Source organism: Homarus americanus, unplaced genomic scaffold (assembly GCF_018991925.1).
Source record: "Homarus americanus isolate GMGI-L3 unplaced genomic scaffold, GMGI_Hamer_2.0 scaffold31037, whole genome shotgun sequence".
Lineage (NCBI taxonomy): Eukaryota > Metazoa > Arthropoda > Malacostraca > Decapoda > Nephropidae > Homarus > Homarus americanus.
Window position 1 is genome coordinate 5119984 of NW_024722227.1, and position 20736 is coordinate 5140719.

The 20736-nt window shown below is 35.4% G+C and overlaps 1 protein-coding gene across 8 annotated transcripts in view; it reads right to left on the reverse strand.

The window, feature by feature from the left end:
* The window catches only part of LOC121862327 (protein lap4-like), a 151388-nt gene that overhangs the window by 8188 nt on the left and 122464 nt on the right, over positions 1–20736 (reverse strand). For all 8 annotated transcript variants that reach the window (XM_042360509.1, XM_042360507.1, XM_042360505.1 and 5 more), the window contains one exon: positions 16654–16833. In XM_042360509.1, coding sequence (XP_042216443.1) covers positions 16654–16833 — 180 coding nt within the window. The remainder of the gene's footprint in view (positions 1–16653; positions 16834–20736) is intronic.

A 20736-nucleotide genomic window follows, 5' to 3' on the forward strand; every position in this document is an offset into this window, starting at 1 on the left:
CTAGAAGTTACGTATTGCTAATTTTGAATATTTTAACAATTATTGAACGAAATTGAAGGTAAAGTGACTAGTTTAATGCGCTGCATCCAGCCTCTTAACACAGCAAACAGGCGTCAGTCTCTCTCTGTTTTCACTGGAGGTAACATCTTGCTTGAGACTCTCTTCAACTAAATGCTTTTTTTCTGTGTTTCCAAGCAAATTATTGGTCATTTTGAAATATATTTTATATATTGACAATATATAATGCAGTGCAGCATTGATTTAAAGAAAATAATCTTGAATTAAACCAGAGAGCTAAAATTTTATGGGTGAAATGGCACCATGGGGTGACTTCTCTTCCACCCCAATGCCTTCTCTTCTTCCTTCTCCTCCGCCCCCATTCTAAATCCCATCATCATCATCATCATCCAGGAGCCTTCTACATACACACCTCAAAGTAAGTGAACTTTTCTACCATTTTTGTTGAATTTAGGAAATTTTCGGTGAGCTGGAACCAATTACCCAAAAACCCATTGAAACAATGGTTTCGGGTTATCTGAACGCCGGGTTAACGGTAATCCACCTTCTGAACGGATTGTTAAATCGAGGGCCATTGTAAACTAAATACAGTACTGTACTGTACAGTATACTGTATAATAATAAAAAACAAAAGAATAGTGTATTTTAAATTACTTTGAGGTGTGTATGTCGTATTACCGGCAGCTTTGTTTACATATCAAACAGCTGATTGTAGAGGCAGTCGATGATGACATGCCATATTCTTTAGAGTGCATTGGTTCTAATAATTTCTGCACTGTATATTATCAATATGTTAACTAAATTTCAGAATGACCAATAATTTTAATGTAAAAAATGCAGAAATATTCAAGAGACAAACTTTCTTAATATTTACTTCACTGAGATCATTCATTCCCCCCTCCCCACTTTTGACCTAATGATAAATATTTATTTTACTTTTTGCACATTGTGTGTGCAATACCATGTGCACATGTAACACACAATTTTTTTTTTATATATATAAACCTAAAATTACAAGTTGCAAAATAACTAATACAGTTGGCAAAGATAGGAGGATGTGGCTAAAGTGATGAGTTATGTTACTATTACAAATACAAAACTAATATATATACAGGCAGTCCCCAACTTACGACGGGGTTAGGGGCCCAAATCCAGGTCGTAAATCGAATTGGTTTTAAGTCGAAAATGCGAAATACATAGAAAACCTACAATGGGTCTCTTTTCCTTCTCCGCACCACATAACTCTCATTTTAAGCTGCCAGCCATTTTCAAGTGAATTACAAACGAAAATTTTGTCAGTACACAGCGCAATCACTAACATCGGGACTCAAAAATACGTAATTTGAAAAATTTTTGGTACAGCTGCGGCGGTCGTTTGTCCGGGTGGTCGTAAGTTGAATAGGTTGTAAGTCGAGAAGTACCTGTATATATACAGTACAGTGGTCCCTCGGTTAACGAAGACAATTCGTTCCAGAGTCGTTCGTTAACCGAATCTATTATTTCAATGGAATATTGGGTAATTGGTTCCAACTCACAGAAAAAGTATACATACAAAGTACTGTATACCAGTAATAGAATTAACAAAACATTAAATATAAACTAAATACAGTACTGTACTGTACAGTATACTGTACAATAATAAAAAACAATAATAGTAGAATACTGTATTTTAACTTACTTTGAGGTGTGTATGTCGTATTCCCGGCAGCTTTGTTTACATATGAAACAGCTGATTGTAGGGGCAGTCGATGATGACATGCCATATTCTTTACAGAGTGCATTGGTTCTAATGCCTTCTTTGTGTTTCATAATAATTTCTGCACTATATATTATCAATATGTTAACTAAATTTCAGAATGACCAATAATTTTAATGTAAAAATGCAAAAATATTCAAGAGACCAACAAACTGGATGTACACTCCACTGTAAACAAAGTTAAACTGAGAAGCATTGTTGGGTAATTCAATCAGCTGGTGGGCGCACAAAAACTGTTCCCTGTACTGTCTATATTACCAATATGTTAACTAAATTTCAGAATGAGCAATAATTTTAATATAAAAAATGAAGAAATATTCAAGACACCAACTTTCTTGATATTTACTCCACTGGAAACGAATGTAAACATAGAAATGATTACTGTATTGGCAGACTGGCCAATCACTTGATGCGCACAAAAAAACTTGTTTGTCGTAAGGATTTCGTTAATTGAAGTTTTGTTCGTTAATCGAACTGAAAATCCTTATGGGAGCTAATTCGTTAACCGAAATTTCGTTATTCGAACCGTTTGTTAACCGAGGGATCACTGTATATAGATTTCCCCCCATAGCTGTAAAGTAATGGCTTACACGACAAGTCAAAAGGCTGAAGAAAAATTCCTAAAATAAACTCTATTGATTCCAACTCACTGGGCAAGATAAAGGGAAATTCATGTTCCTGTTAATTAACGATCCCACCTAAGGGAGAGAGGGTGGGAAACCAGGTCACAGGTTTCTTCACTTTGACATAAACTGGGTTATCAGTGAGTGTCTTTGTTATTCTAAACCCACTAGGAATGGATTGAAGGTTGTCATATGTCACCAGCATCTCAAGAAATACTTTTCTCACTATGTACTGTAGAAGCACAGTCTGAGCTAATCTGTTAAAAATGAGACTTCGGGGACTTTGAGCCTCACTCCAAAATTAACATCGTATATCTTGCTCACATCAAAGTCATAAGGAGTAAAACCTTATTATAATGTATTCTGAATCCTTACGCCTCTCTAGTCTTACAATGAATTACATTAAGGTTTTAGAATGGACCTCTCTCAATTTCTCTAGAAACTTGAAAATATTCTAAGAAGTTCTTTATGCGGAATTCAACCAACCCATTACAAGACACTGAGTATTTCTTCCTCTGTAGGATATCCACCACTAGACAGAGAATTTTATTTCAAAAGAGCCTAAGACTGCAGGAAACTTGTCACAGTTTGAACACTAAAAGCTTCCTAAACCAGCTGTTGACAGGGAGGAACGGTCTCAACAGCTAATGAAATTTAAAAAAAAAAAAAAAAAATTGTATGTTCTGGAATTATCATTTATAATTCTTAAATATTAAACATGCACTGTACTTCTCAACAGCTCAGCAACATTTTCTGGACAATACCCCCTGCCACAAAACATGCCAAGCATTTTGGGTAGGGCAGGCTCTGCCAGAGTGTGATTTAGTGGAATGTAACTTGCAGGTCACTTCCTGAAGACAAATAGGTCATAAAAGGACAAGCTGCTCATCCAGTGTGAGAACATAGGCAAATCTCAGCACACACTATAATATACTCTAACCACAATGACTCATCCAGGCGAGTAACAAATTACTCTAACCATCACAGGTTGAACCTCGATTTAACGGCATTGATGGAATCTGGACCGTGCCATTAAATCCAATTTCCCATTAAATAGAAGAAGGGGGGTTGGGATTTAAACACTCCACGGTCTAGTTTCTGTAGCATTATAACCTTCTGCACAATGTTCGGGGAAAATCTTTTCTTCTTCGGGTCCCTAGTAACTCCGATAGGGTTTTCAGGTCGCTTAGAGGCCATAATTTATGCAAAGAAAGTAGAAATTTAAGGCCATCACTCGAGCACAGCACCAGCTAGACTTCAATGCCAATATAAACCAACCACATCACTGCAGGAGCACTGCAGCAGGTAGAGGAACTAGTGGAAATTATGGGCAGGCCTTTCAAATTCACGGTCTCTAAATTTTGCTGTTAAATGCGAGATGCCAGTAAATCCAGTGCTGTTAAATCAAGGTTGAACCTGTAGTACTATTAGTCACTGAACATAATGGAAATTTCTCAAATGCAGATACAGGAATGTATATGCATATCTAGAAGATGAAAACATTCAGTAAGGACAGGCAATAATTAACTGAATAAGATGATAAACCTGCATGTTGAAAACATATAAAACTGAAACTCCTATGATACTTCAAGTCACTGGATGGTTCAGTGGCACAGTTCTCACAAACTAATGTTGAACTAAAGGTTACATTGACAAGAAGTTTTCTATGTACTGTATACTAGGTGACACCGACTTACTTACAAAAGGGCACAAGTATGTATATTCCTTAAAGAGAGATACAGAACACATAACTTGCATACACACACACACGCTAAATAGATGCATAATTATACAGGATATATATATATATATATATATATATATATATATATATATATATATATATATATATATATATATATATATATATATATATATATATATATATATATATATATATATATATATATATATATATATATATATATTACACACACACACTGTATATTGTACTTGTTTAACCAGTCATTAATCGTTAATATGAAATGGGTAATAATGCATAATACTTAGCAAGATAAACACTTCAGGGATCTAAACAATCAGTCTAAAAACATTTATTTTACAACCTGAAACAGAATATTCCTTACAGAACCGTAAGTGATGCCAAGTGATTGTTGAACATGCCCATCAGGATATTAGCACAAAATTAATTGATTTATCACATACAATATATGTTTAGGGAGAGAATTAGTCAGAAAATACCGAGTTCATGTATATATATATATATATATATATATATATATATATATATATATATATATATATATATATATATATATATATATATATATATATATATATATATATATATATATATATATATATATATATATATATATATATATATATATATATATATATATATATATATATATATATATATAGCATTAACCCAGTGACACTGCATCCTGTTCACACATAATCTAACAGACATTATCTATACCTCATTTATCCAACTGGTTATCAATCAATATTTATGTAGACTTTGCATATTACTGCAAGTACATAAACATCAATTACTCTACCAAAGACACCTAATGGATGTTATAACAAAGATTAGCAACCAATGTAATAAATTACTATTTGTTTGGCAACACACAAGAACAGCTTTTATCTCACTAAGAGCAAAACTTAGGGTGTTGCTGTTTTCTATTATTTCTCCCAAGTAAAGTTGCAGCATTTATCTAAGTGAAAGTAATGACATAATCAAATGAATATGGGAACAGACATCAGCATAAGCTTGAATCCTAACCACCTTATTAGGTAATTCAGAGGACAATCAACAAGCTTCATTTTCAATGAGTGTATAAGGCAGGGAAGGAGAGAAGAGTGTGAGGATATTCAGGTCATAAACAAAGCTGTCACTATATTACAGTCTGTTTTCCTTTAATGCATGTTTTCATAATGTGAATTGGTTGGGGAACACATTTTTTTTTTACTACTAGGATACTAATTGGGTGTGATGTGACTAAGTAAACATAACTATGTCACACAAGTAGGAATAAGCAGTTGTGCAACTGCCTTGGTGTAACATCAAGCAAGACGGGATACTGGTGGATGCTTCTAGATGCTGCCCACAGCAGCAATTTGGTAATGAAAAATTTGTTTGGTAATGACTGAAAATGATTTGGTATTAACCCTGAATAAATTCTCAGTTAACATGTGTGATCATAAGGGGTAAACTTCTAGATGGGCAGAGATAATTTCACTGCCGTATGACTGAATTATTACCGATTCAGTGTAAGCGAATTTATCTACACTTCAGTTATATAAAGGTACAGTATGTTATTAGGTTATTTGCTTGCCCTTTTTTTTTCTATAATGTATGCTAAAAAATTTAGCATTGAAATACTTGATTTGGTAACGAATCTCGAGGGATCTGGTATTCACAGGAAAATCAGACTTGGCATCTCCACTCGCCTCGGTCTTTTCTTCAGCCTGCATACACATCACATGTGTTATCACAGACTGAGCTTTACCCTACATTATTTGTCTCAAACATTTTCAAAATTTATCAACATTTCTTTTGGTGTTATCATTAAAAGCTGTTAAGTTAGTCACTCTTCACTAATTTCTTCATTTTTCCTCTTCATCCTGCTTCATGGTTACGTTTTTTATCACTTAGCAACGTGATAAGCATCGCTTTTGGGGTTTTTATTTTATTAATGAATGATATCAAACTAAATACAGTCATTGTTAAAGAACACATGAAAACTTACAATAACATAACAAATTGTAAAGCAAAAGTGTCAGTCATGTTGGTGTTTTTCATCCTACTACCCAGTAACTCCTTAATTCCCATTGAATCATCTGTTATTATAAAGTGATTTTTCCATAACATGATATTCTTCAGGAATGCAACTACCGACTTATAGAAGAACTGACTGTAATAACATAGTCTCTCGTTTTCATTGTTATTATTGTGCATATTATATAAAAGCTTGCATGAAAAATTAAATCACTAAAAACCATAAGTGGCTCATGCAGCACAAAGGCAATGGATAAAAAAATCAAAGAATGGATAGTAAATTGGATTGAATATGCTCACCTTTGGGTTTAAAAGAAAAAGAGAAAAGGAAAAAAAATGAGAATAGATTAAAGCGAACTTTAATACTCCCAGTCAGGCTTCAGAGAGGACAGAGTTGGAAGGGAAGTGAAAATCCTTTATGCCACCAACACAGAAGCCTCAAATGGAAGTGTACAATTCTCCTACCTCCACAATTCATTCCTCTTTTGTGATTCACTTTGCTTGTGATTGATGTCTAACACAGTGGCAAGATGCACAAGATGGTAACTCCTGTCAATATTATGAAATGACTAGAGATTAAAAAAAAAAAAAAATGCTCTTTTATTCGATCACTTTCTTTTCTTGTTTACCTTATCTTTCTTTTCTTGTACCCAGATTCCCACAGGAGAGAGGAATCTCTGAATACTAAATGCAGTGAAAAATGGTGAGTCAAATTGCGATCCAGCACTAAACTGCTTCAACGGATGTATGTTCAAGAGGCATCAACTGTCTCAGATTATACAAGACTTAATGCTGTATGCTTTACTTTCACTACCCCAATAGTAAAGTATTAATATATATTTAAGCATTACTGATGCATACTGCAATCATGATGAGTGCCTTTTGTCAACCTTTTTCTAACATTACTGCTATCATACAAGTTGGCTGGAAGCATGCATACGAGGTCCGACACAAAAATAACGAGACTGACCCTATAACTCGGGAACCAAGAGCGGGAGAGGTGGGACAAACAGACGGTTATTGTACATGTTCTAACCTGACAAGGCTCAACTCGATCGCGTCATTCAGTACAAGCGGGTGTGTGTTGAAGTATAGACGTGTTCTTACGCTCAGTCGGAAAATGTTGGACTGCAAAACTGAGCAACGAGTAAACATCAAGTTTCTCGTTAAACTTAAGAAATCCATAACGGAACTTTTCAATTATTGACAGAGGCTTACGATGAAGAGTTCATGTCTCATGTAAGCTTTTTTAAATGGCACAAACAATTTTCGGAAGGCAGAGAAACCGTGAAAGATGATGACCGCCCAGGCCATCCACACACAGCAGTTACCGATGACAACATTGAAAAAGAGGGAAATGCGATTAGAAAAAACGTAGGTTGGGTGTTCATGCAACAGCTGAGAAAGTTAATTTAGACAAGAAAAGTGTTCGGCACATTCTAATAGAAGAATTGAACATGACAAAGGTTTGTGCAATAATGGTTGAAAAAATGCTGTCAGATGAACAACGCGCCAGCCCACAACGCTTTGTCTGTGAAGCAGTTTATAGCCAATGAAAACATCACTGTGTTCGAGCACCCACCCTATTTGCCAGACCTGGCTCCCTGCGACTTCTACCTCTTCCCAAAGATCAAGTCCGTTCTCAAAGGAACTAATTTTTTGTCGGTAGAAGAGGTGAAAGCAAAAACGACGGAGCTCCTCATAGCCTTACAGAACATGATCTGTGGAATTGCTCTGAACTGTGGCAGCATTGTATGCAACTGTGTGTCATCTCAAAAGGGAACAACTTTGAAGGCAATCACAGTTGATTTTCTTAATATGGTAAATAAAAAGAGTTACAGCATCAGACTCGGTTTTTTTGTGTCGGACCTCGTACAGACACTTCCATTATATCCAGTCAATAATTCAGTCTTAATGCTATATTAAATATATTCAGCTATGCTGTTCTCTTCCCACAATAAAGCCCCTTATATCATCTACCTGGCTTACCCCTACTGCTTCACATAACCTAGCCTCACTCACAGAAGAAAGAGGATAACCGTAAGATGGCTGCATATGGACTTTTGGACACAGTTGAAACTGAAGCTCATGAACTATGTGAAAGATCAGGTGGTCTTTATATTGCATCCTTGTCAAGTTATTTTTATTTTCTAGACATACCTACTCTGGTACCTTAAGTTCATTTAGGATAAAACATTAGACACCAGTTAAAACCCAGTCTATGTCCCACCGAGAAAAGTTTTAAAGTTGTCTACTCATAAACTGGACAAGTATGGAGTAACTAGGGTAAATAGGGGTATACAGGAGTTACATATATATATACAAGACTAAGATGTACAGAAAACATCACATGTTGCTCCTAGGAAAGGAACAAACCTCTTAAACTTAAAACACTGATACACGCAAACAGTCTGTGTACATGAGAAAATGCAACTCACAGTGGAGACATCTTACAGACCCTCAAGTGTTTACTCACATGAACAGAAAGCTCTTGACTCGCAGAAAGGATCTAAAGAAATGAACAAATCACAAAATTGAAGAATAAAGAATATGTCTACTGCCACATTAGATAACATGAAAGTATGGAAGTATTTCCATGTACTAGTGAATCAGATGTATGACACACTCATCATTTGTGGGATTTTATGAATTTAAAAAAGGATCACTTACAGACCACACTCAAATCTTTCACCATGGACATTTTAATCTTTCAATAAAATTAGTGCAATATTCACAGTACTGGTGACTGTATCACACACATGGATAAGCGACTAACATATAAGAAGTTCAAGAAATTTTTATATTAATATTCTCTAACAATGGTAACTCTTTACAGTCAAGCATCTTGCCAACATCAAACTAGTTATCTAATATTCTTTTACAAAGCTTTTAATCACTGATATTTTCCTTCCAAATATCTATAAAACAAAAGCTTCAATGCAGTAACAGGGGCATTAATGGAGCATTTGCTCCCCATGTCTTATATATTACTACCTACAGCATATTTCTTCCAATTTTTAAGGTCCTGAAATATCCCTTAATACTAAATTAAATTCAGAACATAATACTGTACACTTGTATGTTTTAATCTAAGTTTTAGGCATCACATTAATAAAATTTTCCTACTAAGATGAAAGTACTACTGTTAACAGAGCCAACAGCCACAATATCAACTGGCTCGAGCATTTCTCTCACACTAGTCCCATAAAATTGAAATACACTAACTGTACTGTACTTCATCATCTACAGCATCATGCAATTAACCCATCAAATTATCCACATCCCTAACTACTATGAAGACAGAACACCCTTCCACATTTCTAGTCCCTCATTCAAGCTGCAACCCTGCCATACATGTACGTAATGCCCAGTTCCCACTCTTCAAATGAGAGTTGACAATATAAAGGGCATACAGCCATAAAACTTGCTTCTAATTTGTCTGATGGCAGCCAGGAGTGAGGCTACAAGAGACTGGAGCTTGGAGAGCTGCTAACAGGTAAATACAGATAACCCGTGTAAGCATAGATAATAACCATAAAATGGTGACGATGATTCCTTTCCTGTTTACCTATGGAGCTTTCAAACAAATGCCTTCAAATTCCCACAAAATTTGATATTTCATATGAGCTAACCAAAATTTATTCCCGAGATTTCAATCATTAGTTCCTTGAATTCACTATTGTACTGAATCTTCAAAGTAAGCCATATAAAGCATGAAACTATAGCCCTCACATTACTGAAACCACCTTAATTTTTAAATGTGCCTAAGACATATGTGAACCTCACAATTTCACATTACTTAAACCATTGAAGCTTCGAAGTAAGAAGAAAACTGTGGTGAAACATCAATTTCATATTACAGAAACTAATGAACTTTTTATGTGTGTCAAGAGCAATTGTGAAATTATGAATTTTAATTTACTAAAATTATTCTTTTTGATATGTAACCATTACCACAAAAAATCTGCCTCTCCTTCATGGTTCAACTTATTACATCAGAGAGCCACAGAATGAAAAAAAATATCTAAATCTCAATCTTGGAGACAGCAGCCAATTCACTCACTGTGTAAGTACATTAAAACAATACAAAAACTTTATAATACTATCAAAGAGCAATAATCTAACTGGTACCAATCTTTTTCTGGACTTACACTGTCTACAGTAGCCTCGCAGATCCTTAATTAGACTTTAGTGATGTAATTCTGCCAATGCAAAAGTTACATATTTTCTTTTTTATAAATGACATTCTATAAAATTCTTAGAAAAATCTGTCGAACAATACTGAAGATAATAAACTGAAACTAAAAAAGTTATCAGATAATTGACATAATAACAGACAACAAGTTCTAGACACTGCCACAACATGACAGCAATACGGTATTTGTAATTGCGTAAAAAAATTCTCAACCCATGATCCAAACAATTATTTTCCTCTACACTGTTAACATTCTCAGGATCGCCTGAATTTTATTTAGCAGGCCTGTCATTCGCTCTGTTTTGAGCCCGCAGAATGAGCAGAAATCTGTGGCTAAGATATTGTCAAATGATGTCTTCTTACATAAAACGGGCTGGGAAATCACATGAACCCCCACCCCCCTAAAAATAAAAAATAAAAAAATAAAATATATACCTGTATAAAAAGTGTCATTTGGCGAGTATAAGTGAAAAGTGAGAGTTTACTGTTGATTCCTCTTTCATGCTGTACCTACATCAATCAGTATAAAATTCACATGGCAAGAAAGAGTAAATCATGAGGAAGCTGATGGTGAAATCAGAAAAAAGATACAAGTAATGTAAAATATAATGGAGTTACATAATAAAAAGTAAAAATATGTGGTGGTTAGGCACGCAGTTGCCGAAATATTTACACACATTTTTTGTCCTTGCTAGTTTTGTCAAAAAATTTTGAAAGTATTTTTTATGGCGGATTATTAATGTACACATAGCAAGGAAGAGAAATAGACCAGTTAGAAGTTTGTGACAAAAATTGAAATTTTGGCAATAATATTTCCACTTACCACTTAGATGAGGTAGGCCTTGGCATATGCACGACAATGGCGATGGTGTTACGAACGTGTATCAAATAAGCACAGTATATTCATTATAATTCACCTTACCTGTAGGCATGCCTCTACAACACTGCATTTACTATCAACTATTATTTTTCCAAGCTAGGCCTATATATTACGACCTGCTTTTGTGTAGCAAGTGACTGTATTGTGAAAAGCCATTTTACTAATGTCTCATAAATTAAAAAATAATTCAGTATTTCATTATATATATTTCAACACACATCACTTTATCACTTCTTAAGACTAAATATCAAGGATGTAAGAGATAAATATCTTGAGATAGAGGCAAAAATGCCACGGTCACCATTTTTAAATTATGCCTGGGACTGACACTCTCCTGCTTACTGAGGCAGAAGCATTACTGGCAATTGTTGTCTGGTACCACATGGTCCACCACACAGATGGGTTGCCACCTAGCCTTAAGGCTTGGTTCCGTACAAGAGTGGCATGACAAAAGTGGCGTTAAAATTTTAAGTAATTTGACCAAAAACTTTTAGACAATATGGAAAAAAATGCTATACTGGTGTGTCAGATCAGGCAAAAGTTTCATTTACAGTACATTCAACCAAAATACCACTTATGCGTGTATGATCCTGAGTGTGCTAATATCTTACGTTCGTGCACAGCCTTGAATTTACTGTTTGCAGCAAGTTGCTTTAAAATTGACTCCATGAACTTAACAAATCATTCTTCCCTAGTTTTGAAGAAATGTCCCTGTATGTATGACAATCTTTAAGCAAAAACAAAATTCCCTTGGAGGCCATTAATACAACATTGGATTCTATAAATAGTAGAGTTGCTCAATATGAAGTGTCTAATTATCATGTCAAAAATATACTATACCTACTGTAGACTGTAAAATCTTCCTGGATATTAACCCTAGGAATTCATCTGGCTGTCACCACAGTTCGTTGCTGCCATGTTTTGTTGTAAATTTTCACATTGCTAGTTTCGGTTAATAAACAAACATTCTGTAGCTTGACTACATTATTATGTGGCATCCGATAACACACACAAGTGAAAAAAGGGATGGAATAGACTACTGTTGAAATGAACAGATTTTTCCACATCAACTGTGAAGAAACTTCAGCAAATTTTATTTCTATGGTAATTTGTGAAGCAAATAATTATATGCTGTAATAGCAATCAGCTTCATAATACTGCAATGCATGCACCTCTGTTTAGGCAAGAAGATCCATACTGTTACACTTTCTAAATGATTATTACCATGTTTTCTTTAATCAAATCAAATTGACATAGCCATCATTACTATGTCATTCTAACTATATGAATACAGACAATAAGCACCACATAGTAACCTAAACAGATGACATTTGTTTTATGGCCTACAGATCATTTGATAAGTGATCTATGAAACTCCTAACCCTCTAGGGAAGGGACAGAGAAAGTCCTGTGCCAAGGAACTAACCAAGAGTATCCCAGTTATAAAGTGTGCAGTTAAAAAACAGTCTCAGGCAAGTTTCATCACTGTGAGGGACAAGACTTTCATTCTATATGAAGATATCATCATTAAAAGCACCTAACATTTTATACATTAAAAAAAAAAGTTAATCTGAGAGGTAGTGGCAATAAACTGGAATAAAAAGCTCTTCATGTAATAAAACAATATCTCTGAGCTTTCTTTAAGGCATTGAGATGGGAAAGAAAAGTAAAAATAATTAGCTCTTCAAGAAGTGAATAAGATCCTTGAGCAGTCTTTATTGGGAGGAAATGCATAAAATTAAGCAGAGGTTATCTGCTCATGAGGCCAGCACTTTATTACTGAAAGGGAAGACTCGGCAAAGAGATATGTTATAAAATTTGAGTGTGTTGAATAAAATTTTCTCATAGACACAGTTTATAAGGAAGCATGATATACAATAAGCAGCATTAGACTAGATCATATTACAAAGGGTCTCCGACTTACGAACACCTGCCGATACAAACGGGGTTAAACTTGAAATTTACAGTATTTTATTTACCCGATGACTTATTTTTTTACTTTCATTTGTAATTTGTCATTCTAGTTCGCTTTTCTCTTAAATTAAGTGATTTTCGATGTATATAAGGACTTAGGCTATGATATAGTGGGATTTTAAACATTGTTCTGTAAGTATGGTATGCACATAGCATATTACACATCAGAAAGAAAAAAAAAATTATGTTAGGGATACCATAAATTTAATTATAATGGGTGTTTGGAATGGTGATAAGAGTAAAGGGTGTGAAGTGTGGAGTGGTCAAGTGAGTCAAGTTGGTTCTCCATTGTGGTATGGACATGTGAGAAGGATGCAAGAGGATAGGATGGTCATGATGGTGTACAGGGGTAACCTACATAATGGGAGAAAAGGGTGGAACAATACATTTAGAAGTGAATAAGATATGGGATAAAAGTAGTAGAAAAGACAAAATAATTATGCAGTGACAGGGTGGTCAGGAAGTTCTGTGTCATAGCCCCAGGGAAGTGATGAATAGTAAATAAAATGAAAATTCAATAAAATAAAGTTCATTACCACCAAGTGTATCATGAAAATATGATCAAGCCTAAAATGCCATCAACTTGAAACAATAACAAGCTGTAAATCTGCAAGAAGATAGGAAAAATTATCATTTATCCCTATGAATGCCATTACATTCTTAATCAAACTTAGCATTATCTTTATCAAAGACACACAGTGGAAGACCATTCCATACCTTATGTGAACTGTGTTGGAATGATATCTGTTACAATGTTACAAATTAGTTTATTTTTAGAACATGGGTAAATCTTCTCAATAAAACACGTAACTCTAGTGCTGGGTTATCATAAATGAGTATGGATGAAAATCATAGAACTATCAGATAAGGCTGTGACTGAAGTGTATTATTTGGGATGTGCTAATCCCATAAATGTTGTACTATCAGGATATGCAGATCAACGCAATAATGTTTACAACTGCACAGTGAATCAGAATGGTCAAATTGCCATAAAACACCACCACCTCAAAATTTCAATGTAAATTAAAACCATGGAGTGTTTTGTGAAATCAAACGTACATATATGAGATAAGGTACAGTATAGAGAACACTTAGTCTTTGGTTCTATAAAGAGCATAATGGAGTGTAAGTAACATGTATTAACAGTATGGCTAAGTAGGAAAAATAAAGAGGACTGATGTCTGAGACTGAAATTCATGACTGAGAGTTAGAATCATGTGAACTAGCTTAAGATTTATCCTAGCTTCTTTAACAACCACTGAACTAAGGTTCAAAATTTGGTTCATAAACCAAGATTTGACTGGGTTAGGGAACCTTTGCATAATCTGAATGGCCCTTGTCCCTGCCTCAGAATGTAGATAGCTCCATAGATGAGTTAGGAGGATAGGCCTAATAATGTAAGTCACTTAGTAAATTGGAAAGAGCTTACCTTAACATTGCACATTCAATAGCTAATATTAACACATCTTCAATGGTTAAGTATGTTGAGAATGGTTGTCAACCTAGGGTATGCCACAGGGTTTACAATATTGACTAAACTGGTTGTTATTCATGTTCGATTTATCTAAAGCAAGTCATTTTATGAAATTCAAATTACTAGTAACAATTGAATAAAATGAATGAGCATTAAAATGACACAAACATTAACATACATGCTATCTACTCCCTTTCCTCCTTCTGGTAACTGAGAAAAGCAATTCCTAAACATGTAACATTCTGGTGGCCTTGAATAAAATACTCGTAAAAGGCTAAAAAGCCATACAGTAAACCCTTGCAATTCGCGGGTTTGCGATTCGCGATTTCGGCTATTCGCGGTAAGCAGATGATGGCTACTTTACAAGCCTCCCCGCAACACAACAAGTCACCCCCACGTGCCCACAGAGTCACCTTTCCCTTTGTTTATCCTCAACAAGTGCCTGCAATGCAGCATCTCTTATGTTGTACTCTCAACTTTAGTGTTTCTATGTGAAATGGACCCTAAAAGACTGCCTAGTGTCAGTGCTAGTGATGCTAGTGGAGTGAAACGTTTAGAGACCTCGAAGCCAATAGAAAACAACTACCAATCACGATGTTTATCAAGATAGAACCAGCCACTCGCCAAGCTATTTCATCTCCCTCACCTACTACTCAGTCAGCTGCTGCCACCACTCCACCACCTACCTACCCGGGCCACCCCGCCATACGCCTAACCGCCACGCACCTTCCCGCCACGCGCCTCCCCACCAACCACCACTACATCATCCACCTCCCTGCCACACGCTTCCCCGCCACACGCCTCCTCATCACAAGCCTCTCCACCAACCACTACTCCATCACCCTCTTCCAACAGTGATCCTGATGATCTCCGTATGCCTCAGTTACCAGATTTCATCCTACTGAACAGTACACTTCATCAAACTCCAAACTTTTACATACAGAGAAGAGTAGTATTGATGACTCAATTTTCTCATACACTGTATAGGTATACAATAGTGCACAATGAAAGGATAAGTTGCTATTTGTGGTTTTGCCAATTTGCGCCATTCCTTGGAACCTAACCCCATGAATAGCAAGGGTTTACTGTATTGTATTGTATTGTACTGTGGTGGAATACCAATACCTTGCACTCTCTAGGTTTATTTTTTTTACTTGCAAGATAATTGCAACCAAGCAACTCCACTGCACCTGGGTGTGTAGTGCTATCAGAAATAAACCTTCATTTTAAAAGCTCCTTTCAATCTACAGTAAACCTCTGCCTGATTTACTCCAGCAGCTAGAAATCTAAACAGCCTTAACACAACCAAAATACCAGTAATAAAATTTTATTGTAAGACTAAAGTGAGTAACAGTGAGTAACCTGTACTTCACATCGATATTTGGTTATGTGAGAAACACAAATACAGCTGCTTCCCGACTTACGACGGGGTTAGGGACCCAAATCCAGGTCGTAAGTCGAAATGGTCATAAGTCGAAAATGCTTAAATAATACTGTACATAGAAAATCTAAAATGGGTGTCTCTTTTTCTTCTCAGCACCACAAAACTCTCACTTTTAAGCTTGCCAGCCATTTTAAAGTGAATTACAAACGAAAATTTTGTCAGTACACAGCGCAATCACTGACGTTGGGACTCGAAAATACGTAATTTGAAAATATTTTGGGACGACTGAGGCGGTCGTATGTCCAGGTGGTCATAAGTCGAATAGGTCGTAAGTCGGGGAGGAGCTGTACAAGATAAGCAAAGAAGTTATCCTTTTACTAATGAACATGATTTCAGATACTTTCAACCTGAAGAATTAATTTGTATTCAGCAACACATTTTACTCTACCCTCCAAAGATTGCTCATTCCCATATTCTTAATACTGTACCCCAGAAAGTAGAAATTTGAATTGAAACAAACATTTCCAAAACAATTACAGTATTTTCAAAGCTGAAAAATTATATAGTGGTGATACAAAACAAAAGAAATTCCATCACTGACCTTAAGCCCTTTGGGCTGCGGGTCATGTCGGATTGATAGTACTATTTCATTGGGTGGATTAAGAAGTGCCATGACAGCTTCTTGATGGGATGCTCCTGTCATGTCAGTCCCATTAACTGCTAAGATACGATCTCCCATACGAAGCTTCCCTGTTTTATGGGCTGCTCCACCTGCTGTGATCTGGTAAAAGTTTTTAGCTGATATATGCTACACAAGGGCTATGTTATAATAACACCAATTACACACTCTTACCAACAAACAGTTTCATTTTTTTTATCTCCAGTACAGTACATGAAAGATTATAAAAAACAAAACACAATTCATATATACATTAAATTATATCTCAAAAGACACTGCAGAAAATAAAAAAAAAGCTCTTATGGGATGATGGGATATATGTGGTTATATTCTGAGTCCTATGTGGTATGTTCTGGATCCCAAAACATTTCCCTCATATTCATTTATATCACAAAAATAGTTACTTGTACTGTACTCTAAGTCGCATACGTATTCATTTTACTACAACATACTGATGAATTAGAGAATATGTTTCAATGAAATGACTCATCACAACAGTGTTTTGAAAAATAAAAATAAAAAATAAAAATCTAAAGAAAAATGCACATGAACTACTGTACTTTGGGCAGCAATCACACACAATACCTATCACTCCACTGCATACCCAAGCATCAGTATAGACATCAACAAAATATCATTTAACCTTTACAAAACCTTGCAAAAAAAAAAGTGTAAAATAACCAACTATAGTATTTCCACGCTAACCTGGCCCATAAGCCAAGCACCTCTTCTATAAAAATAGCCGATTGGTTCATAGAAAATGTTCGTGTAGCTGTCCATTTATTCAAACTAAATGTGTTCACAATTGGTAAGCAGACCTGTTATTCTTTAAAATAATGTTAAATATCTGGAATATCAAAATGAAAATAATTTCAAAGCATTAGCACTTAAGAGAGAATGTTAGATATTTATCATAAAAGGTCAAAGATGAAATTCGCTTTTGAATGAAGTCTTTTAATTATTTCTTTGTTTTGTACCAAACATAAAGCAAACATAAAGAAATGATACCAAAAATATAGTACTATAGGTAATGAACTACAGTTTGTATGGCTGTATACATCCCAAATACTGTAATTTAACAACTGATAAAACTTGATATAAAAATGCACAGTCCGGGGGGGGGGAGGTAAAATGAATAGGGAAACAGCCACTGGATTTGGTGGGAATTTTATTCATCTTGATACAAGGCACAACAGCCAGCAGACGTAAACTGTCAACAGATGTCAGCGCTGTGGTACTTAACCAACAAAAATATATCTCACACCCATGAACAGATTAGTAAATACTTTATCCACTAACTTGGCATCAGCCCATCTTAAATGCTGGGTTGTGACAAGATTTAAGTAATAATATACGATACGAAGTATTAAGAAGCAATGTAGAGGTTTAACATTATCATCCACTGTCATTAAGTATCAAGAAATTTGATGCAAATGAACGAAAATCTCGGCCAATGACGGACGAGGTATAGTTAATTTGTGTGTCATAGTATTCTAATGTGAGCTCTACCATATTGGCAGTACGAGTCAAGTGTCTGGCTGATCTTTCACTATCAGCTGATCACCTATCAATCTGGCCGCCAAGTCCAGTGGCTGTTGTTCTCCTAAGCGTATTACCTCCCCCAGGACTGTGCATTTTTATATCGAGTTTTATCAGTTATATAAATTATTTGGGATATATACAGCCATGCAAACTGTAGTTCATTACCAATACTGTACAGTAGTCCCTCAATTAACGAACGGTTCAATTAACAAAATTTTGGTTAACGAATTAGCTCCCATAAGGATTTTCAGTTCCATTAACGACAGCCTTACGAGAAACACGCTTTGTTGTGCGCATCAGCTGATCGGCTAGTCTGCCAATACAGTACAGTGATCCCTCGGTTAACGAATTACCTTCCATAAGATTCTTCACTTCGGTTAACGAATTCCTTATGAATTTTTTCAAACATGTTTTCGCCTGCTTTTGCCTGATCACCAGCTGTAGTATTAGTCCGCCAATACAGTAATCAGTTTTAGGGCTTAAATTCGTTACCATTTGAGTAAATATCAAGAAGGTTGTACTATTCAATAATTTTCCAAGTCTTATATTAAAGTTTTTAGTCATTTTAACAATTATTAAACATAATTGAAGTATACAGGGAACTAGTTTTAGCGCGCCAAACAGCCACTTGCCTCACCCAAAATGGCGTCAGTGTGTGTCCCTGCTCAGTGGAGGAAGCTTCTTGCTTGAGACTCTCTTGAACATAAACTATTTTTACATTTTTACAGTACAATTATTGGTCATTCTGAAGTTTATTTTACATATTGACAATATAAAATGCAGCACAGTGTTGATTTAAAGAAAATAATCTTGAATTACACCAAGTGAACTAAAATTTTATGGGTGAAATGGCAGCATGGGGTGACTTCTCTTCCACCCCAATGCCTTCTCTTCTCCCTTCTCCTCCACCCCCATTCTAATTCCCATCATCATCAACTAGGAGCCTTCTACATGCACACCTCAAAGTAGTGTACTTTATTGCATTTATTTTTAGTTTGTATGTAATTTTCGGTGAGCTGGAACCAATTACCCAAAATCCCATTGAAACAATGGTTTCGGTTCACAAAATTTTCGGTTAACAAACGACCTTCTGGAACGAATTGTGTTTGTTAACCGAGGGACCAAAGTACTGTAATTGGTTCTGTGTTTACATTCGTTTCTGTATGTATATTATGTATGTTGTATGTATACATGTATGTACACCATCTATATACATTACTTATCTAGTCAGTAGCGTGTGGCAATGCCCCTTTTTCATGTCACCACACACTTAGATAACATGCCTGGCGACATCTGGAAGCTGCTAATGTACCACTTGTCACATGTCGCCTGAGAAGTCAGAGAGAGGTCAGTTGACCCATATAGAGTGTAGGGACTACCGGCGCTGGGATTGCGCACCTCTGTACTTCCATCAAATAGAACCTACAGAACTCTACAGGTGTTTGTGTTCTCTCCTGTAGTTAGAACTGAGTACCCAGAACCCCTACATGGCGCAGTGAGTACCTACAGTTTCCAATGGAGTAAATATCAAGAAAGTTGTGTTCTTGAGTATTTTTGCATTTTTTTATTAAAATTATTGGTCATTCTGAAATTTAGTTAACATATTGATAATATATACAGTACAGGGAACAGTTTTTGTGTGCCCTTCAGCTGATCAAATCACCCACCAACGCTTCTCATTTTAACTTTGTTTACAGTGGAGTGAACATCGAGTTTGTTGGTCTCTTGAATATTTTTGCATTTTTTCATTACTGTAAAATTATTGGTCATTCTGAAATTTAGTTAACATGTTGATAATACAGTGGTCCCTTGATCAACAAACGGTCCAATTAACAAAATTTTGGTAAACGAATTAGCTCCCATAAGGATTTTCAATTCCATTAACGAACAAAACTTTGATTAAAGAAAGCCTTACGAGAAACACGCTTTGTTGTGCGCATCAGCTAGTCCGCCAATACAGTAATTGGTTCTATGTTTACATTCATTTCCAGTGGAGTAAATATCAAGAAAGTTGTGCTCCTGAATATTTTTGCATTTTTACATTAAAATTATTGGTCATTCTGAAATTAGTGAACAAGTTGATTATATACAGTGCAGAAATTATTATGAAACATGAAGAAGGCATTAGAACCAAAGCACTCTGTAAAAAATATGGCATGACATCATCGACTGCCTCTACAATCAGCTGTTTGATATGTAAACAAAACCGCCGGGAATGCGACATACACACCTCAAAGTAAGTTAAAATACAGTATTCTACTATTGTTTTTTATTTATTATTATACAGTATACTGTACAGTACAGTACTGTATTTAGTTTATATTTAATGTTTTGTTAATTCTATTACTGGTATACAGTACTTTGTTTGTACTTTTTATGCGAGTTGGAACCAATTACCCAATATCCCATTGAAATAATAGATTCAGTTAACGAAATTTTCAGTTGACAAAGGACTCTGTGGAA